General features: G+C 30.5%; 1 protein-coding gene across 1 annotated transcript in view; it reads left to right on the top strand.

The window, feature by feature from the left end:
• Positions 1-626: 626 nt before the first annotated feature.
• Positions 627-10,018, top strand: part of LOC106457136 (mitogen-activated protein kinase kinase kinase kinase 5-like) — a 77,910-nt gene continuing 68,518 nt past the window's right edge. Inside the window, exon 1 of the mRNA XM_022382955.1 lies at positions 627-1,954. Within this exon, the coding sequence (XP_022238663.1) occupies positions 1,871-1,954 (84 nt within the window). The 5' untranslated portion in view covers positions 627-1,870. The remainder of the gene's footprint in view (positions 1,955-10,018) is intronic.

Genomic DNA, 10,018 nt, shown 5'->3' with positions numbered 1-10,018 from the left:
GTCTGCGGACTTACAACACTAAAATCCTGGTTTCGATACCCGTGGTGGGCAGAGCACGGATAGTCCGTTGTGTAGATATTTCAAAATCGATAACACTTGTCTCTTAATTCTATAACTGAATATTATGAGTAAATTATGATAAATTTGTTTATTTTTGAAATTACATTTATGGCTTAGTTAAATGGCTATCTGTTGCTGTTCCTAATTTTGAACTACTGATCAGAGGGTTTGTTTGTAGTTAAGCACAAAGCTAGAGTTTCATATGTGTTTAGTTACAAAATAGTTCTAATAAATATTAGCGCCAGAAATTCATTATGAACTTTACTCACATTGCAACGTACCGTTGTACCAGTAATTAATAAATAAAAACGTTTAAAGGTCTCCTTTTAAACAACATAACTTTTGTTTGACGATGGTTGGATCAGTTATCAAAACTAAAATTTCATGTTTTGATTAATTTTTACATTATATGTAGAAAATTATTTATCGCGATTTGTCATTAAACTTTTCAACTTAAAATATTTATATACAATTCACTGGTTTTTGACGTTTTAGTCGTACAAGTTAATATTTTCACTCATAAGAGGACACTAGCAAATGGTGAACGCGCATAATCAGTATTTATGTGTTATATTACTTAATAGACCGTAACGTCAGGGTGAAAAGAGATTACACGAAATAGGAAGTTAAACGTTACCCATTTTTTATACATCAAGAGTTAATTTTTAATTGTGAGTCGGGTTTTGAAAGGGTGTTCAAATGCAAACCTTAAAAGTAACGTGAGATATGAGACCAAGTGTTCGCAACACGAGGATTTTATATTTACAACTAGTACTACTGCCACAGTATCTAACTAACGACGAGTAACTATTTAGTATTTTATAAATTAATTTATAGGCCTAAGTTAGTTACACTGTTAGTGCTACGAAAAATGGAAGATTAAAGTAATGTTCATTTTATTATGACGTAGGTGTAGCATGTATCTTCAAACACGTATAGAACATTTTTGAAGTTCGTTTTCACAGCCGTCAGTTAATACTAGTAATAATATAAGTAACAACAATTCGAATTCGATTCCTCTAACTTCTAGTCTACTGTTCAGTGTTCTACAGATCAGTAGAGTCATGGTTAGCAGTAACACTAGCACTGTAGCAGTACTACAATTATTATTACTATTGAAGACAACCATTCACTCGATAGTCCTGCACTAGCACTTTTTACTGTGGAAAGTTTTTCATAACTTGGGATTTTCTTGCAAAATTTGTTTGTTCTTGTAGATCATATGATCACAAACGACATCTTACTCTTACTGTCGACGTGTGACATTAAATCACATAAATCAAATGCAATTAATGACAGCAGCAACTCGTAGTTGCACCTCTCACGTAAGACCAGTTAAGCTTGAAGCCAGTGAAGGTTTTACTTTTAACCAAACTACTCTGAACAGAAGGAAGAAAGAATTATCGTGGCCCATGTGTCGTCACATTGTTGGCAAATATAGAGCCTGCATCAACAAAATTGATATTGTTATTAGCACTACTAGGCCTCTCAGTGTCAATAACTATGGGTAATAGATTTTAAACTTGAATAAAGGTTTATTATCGATCAAAGTAGATGAGATTTTGAATATAATAACAGAAGTTTTTTAAATAAACGTTATAAATAAATAAACCTATAAAGAAGTAACCTGATATTTTTGAAAGTAAGATAGCCAAGATTGGTGTTTTACCAACCATTTGTTCATTATTCAATAGTCACTGCTGTCGATGACATTATGTTTGAGCCATTATTATTAAGATGAGTGTAGCTGATAAATTGTAAAGTGATATGTGGACTTACAAAATAGTAGTCTGACACTTGATAAAAAAAAATGGATATTTCAAGACGTAATCCTCAAGATGAGTATGAACTTGTGCAAAGAATTGGAAGTGGAACTTATGGGGATGTTTATAAGGTATGTAATTAGATTTAAAATTTTGATTGTGTTGATTAAGTTGAATTTTTTATTTTATTTCTTGAGGTTTTGTTAATGATTTACATTTATTTGTGTGTTTATGTCTATTTCTGAGCCCAAAATATATTTTAATAAAGTAATCCGGGAAATGTCATTGTTAAGATATTTGCTAAAAATTCTAAATTTATAAGACCAGAAACTGAATAGTGAATTTGTGCCATTTGTGGCTGTATGTCAAATAGAAAAGAAGATACAACATTTTTAGCAGTTGAGTGAATCTTAATTTTGCCCATGTAAATCTGTAACCAGTGAGGTTTTTGAAACTCAAGGTGATCAATGCCAGTAAGACTACAGTAACTGGCCTATAATATCCATGACAACTTTTATCATCCCTTTTTAAACAAAAGTAACAATAACAAGTTTCCAATCCTTAGGTACCTACGCAGTGTCTGTTGAACTAGAAAAATGAAAATGAGAGGTTGACATTTCTCTTTCTTTGAGGTAAAGGTGATGTATATTAAATTCTAACAGACTCTTGAGCACCAAAAGACAGTTTTGAAGATAAATATCCCAAATAAAGGAAAGAAAATTCTCCTAAAATTGACAAAACTATTGAAGGTAGATAGTGTAAGAAAGTATATCACTTGGAAATAACATACAAAGGAATATAAGCATTGCATAGTAGTGAAGGCAATGTGAAGGGTAGGTTACGTGGGAAGAGAGGTGATTTAAGGTGTAGAAGAGTGGAAGCATAGGCAGACCAATCAACAAAAATGTGCTCAATACTGTATCTTGTACGATCTTATAAAAAGGCAGTAATAGGGTGATTAGGCCTGCCAGTTTGTGTACAGTGAAATTCAGAAGGCAAGTACCAAGAAATAACCAAGACATGCCAATGTCATAATGTCAGTGCAGTAAGGTAAAATGGAATCTGGACAAAGCAAAGGACATGGTGAAAGATTGGTGTTGTTTAATGGAATTTAACTTTTAGGTCTTTATATTTCTTTAGGACGTTTAATTGATGTGTGTGTGTGGGTATATTCTTTTCTTGTGGCTTCATAGACCTATGTACACCACTGCTACTTTAGCTTTACACAATTTGACATTTGAGGCTTCATTCAGTTTGTGTGTATTGGTCTGTATAATTTCAAATTTATTCAATGTACAGGTAAAGGTATTGAGCATTAGCTTGGTGATCTTGTTTTCCTAAAGCATTACAAGTGGGACATGTTTCCTTATTCAGCTTATTATCAATGAGTGAATAAAGCATTTGAAGAGTTGACCAAAACAGAGCTAATGTAAAATTCAGCCTTCTTCTAACATATTGAAACAGGAATCACTTTCCAAAGGATGGTTACAGAAGAAATGAAAGACAATTGACTTGATGGTTCTGTGAGCTAGTTAATTAACTAGGATTCCTATATGTCCAGAAATCCAATTAGAAATTAAATGTTAACTTTTAACTACAAGATGGTAGTGAAGTAATTGACATTCTCACAATACAGCAAGGCAAGTGCTTCATCTATTTGAGTTCAGACATAATAAACTATTAAAAGAATCAGAGAAACAAATTATTTAGGTAAATAAAGTCCTGATAATTATCAAGCCAAGAAACCACAAGAAGAATGCAGACAAGATCTGTTAGATTTAAAAATATTTACAGGCTTATTATGATAAACACAAGCTGCCTTTCTAGTCGATGGGCCATAAGAATCATTGGTATAAATACACAGAAATTCTTAAAGATTACAAATATCAGCTGAGCAGTTTGGCAATAAAAGCAACTTGTAGTTGAGAAGAAAAACTTAAGATTTACAAGAATGTCACAAAAGTACCATGGAGGTGGAGACCACCAAATGACCTGAGACTCAAACTTTTGCTGTAGAAGAAAGGGGGTGTTTTTTGCAATAAAGATGACAGAAGTTTTACAAGATAAAGAAGCTGAATAAGGAAACATGCCCCTCTTATAAGGTATAGTAGTTTTGGTATATTCTGGTCTATTTTTTGTCCTAAAATTTCAAATTTGAATGCTACTTGAATTTTGTTTGGATACCCATACTTTTAAAACTGAATGAAGCTTACTAAAGAACATCTAATATTTTTGCTTTGTGTAAGTGGCTCAAGTATGCAGTCGGTACCACAAATCATCATTTTGATATGTATTTTTTAATTATTTATATATACTTTCAACAAAAGTACTTAAAATGTAAAAATGATAAACCTTCTAAGCTTAGCTGAGCAAAAAGTCAATAAAATAAAATTTTCTAAATTTCACAAGCTTGAATATGTGTTAAACAAGACAAATAACATATTACTTATGTTAGCATTACTGGAAACAGCTAATGGGGTCTTGCTGTGAATTATTGCTTTTAAAGCAAGGATTACTGCTCCAGTTAGTACAAAGACAACAATAAAATTAAAAGAAAACATATGTGAAAATGTTAGCATTTGAAACTACTAAGGAATTTGAAGCTTTATGGTCAATACTACAGTCATTGCAGAGAAAAAAATGGTATTATTAATTTTATCATATTTTGAGTTTTCACTGTTCATTGCTGTTTTCTATACAGTTAGTGTTAGGGTAGAGAAAATAAGTGATACCATATAACATTTTACCGAAACAAAACTTTGTACTTCTTAACAAGTTTCTAGATGTTATTCAAATGAAATATGAAAATTGTAAGATCAAGTATTTTTATTATTCTTAGAATGAAAATCACTTTTCAGTCAAACTGATTCAGTAAATACTTTGAAAGTTTACTGAAATAATTTTTGATAGAAGTGCTTTATTAAAAACTTACATTTTTTGTAAATAAAAGCTAGCTTAATTTCATGAAGATGCACATAGTAAATGTAAAGTTATAGTATATGTAGTTTCACAGTTTTAAGGTTTGTCATATCGTCCAATTTCATACATATAGGGTTAACCATACTAATACAATTGAATAATGGAAGTTTTACCTTCTAATTGCTAACAAATACTTTAGTAAACACACAAAATACAATTTATTCACATTTTTTCTCAAGCTGGAAATTGCCCTCTTCTAAGTCTTCTGATTTGGAAACATATCAAACAGTTGATATATATATATATCAGTTGATAGTATGGTTTTGAGATGTCATACTTCTCAAAGGGTATGGCAGACTTGCTGACTTGTAGGGAGTCTCAAAGATTTCCATGCTAGCTTTCATGAGTTGGAAGCAGCTGTGTGTCAGGTAGGTCCCTGGGACTGAGTATCATCATATGAATTCCTGAGCACAAAATAACATTGTAAAAAATATGAGAAGTGTGTCTCCTCTTTTAAGGCATTTCAGGAGATTGCTAATTATGATTTTCAAGTTGGTGGCAACAAGATTCAATCCCTATAGAATTCCTTGAACTCAAGAAATTTTCAAAGAACATAAGTTTTGAGTTTTAACAGAAAAAGTAAGTATCAAATAAGGTTGATTTCAAAATCCAAATGCACAGGCTTGGTGTAGAACTAATTTGGATTTCAGCAAGATGACAATGGTAATCAGGTTGAAGGCAGATAGCCAAGATGTCAAACATGTTTTAACAAAGTTAAAATCAAGAAAGGAAACACCACCAATTTATTTCAATATTCAGATCACCACCTCAATCTCTTTGCCAAAGTTAAGTGACTGTAGTCACAGTGCAAATTAGTTTTACTATAGATTCATTAGTTCTTTTAGTTTAAGTGATTCCCAGTATATTACATATTTAAATTCTGTAGCGGAATGTAAGATTCTGTGAAAGCTTGCTGAAACATCTGTTATCTTTTTATATGCAAGAAATAAAGAAATTAGTGAATTTTTTTTTTTTTTTTTAATATTTGAGTGATGCACTTTCATCTTGGCTTTATTTGAATTTTATAGGCAGTGGTAATGACCTTTAAAATTTGAATACGTTGGAACCTGTTTTCCATAGAAAAATAAAAATAAATTTAAATAGTAAGTATTTCACTATGTTACACTAATATTAGTTGTGTATTAGCTTCTTATTCACTTTATACTTACAAAAAATAAAATCAAATTTAGCAACCATTTAACAAGTAATTAAAATAAGCCAAAATATCTTGATAGTGTCAAATATCATGATATTGTGCATGTTATTGTATCGAGGCAAATAAGTGAGGTACTGCAGAACATTAATGCCAATTACTTTTAATTACTAAGATATGTAGAGATAAAAGAAAGATCAAAAGGGCTTTCCAGTTGCTGAACCTAGTCTAGTAGGTGGATTCATCATTACAATAACAACAGGATGATATGAAACATTCTTAAATATTTTTCCTAATTAAAAAGTGTAAACCACTATTTCTAATGTTGATATGATTAAGATCTATGACAAAATAGCCTGGGAAAGAATAATAATACAACAGTGCAATCAGTATGTTTGTGAGAAACACTACTCTTAGAACACCTCAGACATTGCTGACATTGTGTAGTTGTGTGTCCAAAAGAATAGCACTGTCACAACACAGTTTGTCCAAGTTTTTCCTTTAAATGTCCTAACCACATTCCAAGCATCTACAAGTTATTCCTTGTCCATTGTTGAATCACTTAATTACAATAATGTTGAAGTCAGCATTGTTAAATTCAATATGCTAGTAACTACACTAATATCAGGAACCGTATTCCACAACATCCCTTTGAAGATCCAGCAAACTGTGTATAATCACTAAGTTGAGCTCATTATAGCAATGACTAAGCATAGGCAAGGGAACTTGCATCTATCACAATGTCTGGTCCTAGTGCTTTATCAAAAGAGAGATTAACATCAACATGATTCTGGTCAATTCTAGTATTTACAGTAGAATGCTCAGAATCAGTAATATTGCTGATATTTTCTCATGTACAAGTAGAAGAGATTAATTGACAACTTCCTTTGTAAATATGTGAACTAATTTTTTTTTAAATAGACTATCATAATTAAACTACTGAAAATATGATGAGACCAGCTAAAGTTTTTAAAGTTTTATTGAAAAGTGAGTACATGTGTGCATTCTGTAAGAAACCTGAATTAATCATTAACATCATGTAATAGCTTCCACTACACAGAAAAAATATTTTCAAATTAATCAGTTAAGCCAAAAACAAGACTACATTACTGATGAAAGAGATGCTTCTGATCCTTCAAATGAAGCCTAGATTAAACAATCAGCAAACAGCTACTGAACTTTTACTCACAATTTAAGTAATTAAACTTTATTTAAACTTTCACACTGATCTGTTTAATCTGATAATTGTTCACACAAGACTACATCTGTGGAAAACCTGTTTAAAAACAAACAAAAACAAAGTAAACTTCACTGTAAATCTCTTCAAGATTAGCTCATTTGTATTTTGTTTGATACATTGTTGTTCAGGTAGACTTTTATTCCTTACTGACAATAACCCACAGTACCTAAATGTTTGTAGTACTAATATGTGTTAAATAATTATTTGCAATTTTATGGACTTTAATCATATTTATGCAATTTTGGGGGTTGGGACTACATTACATTCACCTAATGCATGTCAAATAATGCTTGAACTGCCCTTGAACGAAAGATTTAGTGTGTTCCTTTAAACAAATCCCAGTCTTCTAACAGTTGATCCAATGTAAGTCCCTCCACACATTGAGCAGCAGAATTCATAAATAATACATGCCTTTTGAGAAAACTAGATACAATACTTAAACTTGAAAAACATTCTGAATTCTCAATAAAATTCTGAACATAAATTGAAGGTGAACTTGTTGTTAGATTCTGTTGATTATGGTGTATAGTTTTTTCAAGATTTGTGAGTGTGAGCCTGTGTAGGTAGAGGAATCATTACCTATAGCTTCAGGATGTCATAGTTCAGTGATCTGGCTAGATGTAGCTATTGAATGATTTTATTGATGGTAGGATCAATAAAGTAGTTTGGGAAGTAAAGTTTTATGACATATTTTAGTCTGAGTAACTCCTGTTGTTTCTTTTTAATTTTATTGTTTTATTGCCCTTTGAACCATGTCTAACTAATAATCTTACCATACAAAGTGTAAATCACTCTGTAGTGAACATTGAATGAAGTAATGAATGAACTACTCTACACATGAGCATATCCCATGGAGAATTTTTATTATTATTTTTCATTATTTTACTTAACCTAACTTTATCCAAGCTAATAAGTTTCTATTTTTTACATTTAGTTACTTTTTTAACAATAAATTAAAATTATACATAAAAAACAAAGAAATGTAGTGTTTACTTTTGACTTTCTTTTTTGCTATCAGTTGCCAATGAAATTTAAGCCTACTTTTTTATAATGATGGTATTAGTACACTAAATAATTTTTATTTATTTAAATGATAATACATACAAAGCCAGCAATGCCTTATAACTATTATAATTTAACTGGCTTTCTAATTAAGGCAAGAGGAGCTTAAAAGAATTCCCTTAGCTACTCTACCTGAACACTGCAAAATAAAATTTCAAACTGAAGATGAAATAGACAGTACTCCATATTAAAGACAATGTTACATTATATGTCATTTGATAGATTAAAACTTTGACTTTATATTGGTTATAAATGATGTAAAATTTCAAAGAAAATTGTTAGCAATTTGTGAAGAGAGAGGATGTGGCAAGTGGGTGTCTGATTTTCTAGTTTGACTCCATAAACAAATAAGATTGAAGGCTATAAAAATTAGAATTTGCCTAAGTAATACTAATAAGGAATACTTTACATTAAACTCTGTACTTAAGAGAGGGGTGGTAAATAAATTAGAGAACAAATGTTATGATTCTCATACAAGGTGAGATTGAGGATTTGTTTAAATATTTTCTTAAGATATTAGGAAGTTAAAGCTTACATTTAAATTTGATTCATTTACTATGTTGTGATGCCAGGTTTATTTGTATACATTGGTAACAAAGTAGTTTAATTAAATTCTGAATGTAACTCTTTAAAAGGTTGTGACATGCACACACTTGGATATACATGTAGTTAGAGGGTCAAAGGGTAGGATTAAATTGGTTGTTAAATTAGGGATAAGTTACTGGTTGAATTTCTTTTTCTGCATTACTATGCTAAAAATTATTTCTAATCTTTGAATACATGTGCTAATTACCTTTTGGTTTATTTCATGTATCAATCATTCATATATTGTAACTAAAGAACACTGAGGCATTGAGTAATAAACTAGATGTCTGGCTTAATCAAGGTTTATACTTTTATTATGGTATTAATTGTATTATCTCCCTGTAATAATTTTTAAATAATCACTATTATTATATGTTAGCTAAAAACCTGAACATGAAAATAACCTATCAGTGAAAGCAACCACACTACATCTACCATGTCCACTTCTGATGAGATTTTTTTGCCTAATACCAGAACTTGCATTAGACTGGATGGGATACGACAGATGCGGTAGTGGTCTAGATGATGTGTGTGTGTGTTCAGCTTTCATGAACAAAAACTTTTATGGTGAATTGTAATTATTATACATTTTACAAATCAGATTTTTAGGGAAAGAATTGATAACTCAGCATTATTTATTTTAACACTGATTATTTATTTTGAATATTATAATTATTATTCAGAGTTAACTTTTATCAGTTACTAGAGCTGGCAAACCAGCAAGCACATGTAGCTGAGTCTAGGTCTGTACATGCTATACTGCATTATTTCATAATATTAGCTGTTATCGTATGTTATCTTTTTTTTTTTTGATAATCAGTTACTATATATATATATATATATATATATATATATATACATCTCCAGAAAAAGAAACATTACTCAACTATATGTTGTACACACAAGCATCCAGATTATTGATCTATTTTAGTCTCAGTTAAACTTCATTGTTTTTTTTTGTAAATGTGTAAATACAGCTGCTGATACATGGGACATACATGTGTGTATGGTAGGTACTTCAGATGTTTTCATTGTAGACTGTTGAACTTCTCCTGTATATACTAAGTATTCCCTGAAAGCATTTTCTTCAGTTTATGAAGAAATAAATGTTTCTACCAAATTAATAAAAGGCATTTATAGCAAAAATATTTAAATCTTCAAAAGTTGATAAGAAAA

This window comes from Limulus polyphemus, unplaced genomic scaffold, assembly GCF_000517525.1.
Source record: "Limulus polyphemus unplaced genomic scaffold, Limulus_polyphemus-2.1.2 Scaffold295, whole genome shotgun sequence".
Taxonomy (NCBI): domain Eukaryota; kingdom Metazoa; phylum Arthropoda; class Merostomata; order Xiphosura; family Limulidae; genus Limulus; species Limulus polyphemus.
The sequence above is the reverse complement of the archived record's forward strand: the minus strand, read 5'-3'. Positions and strand labels throughout refer to the sequence as shown.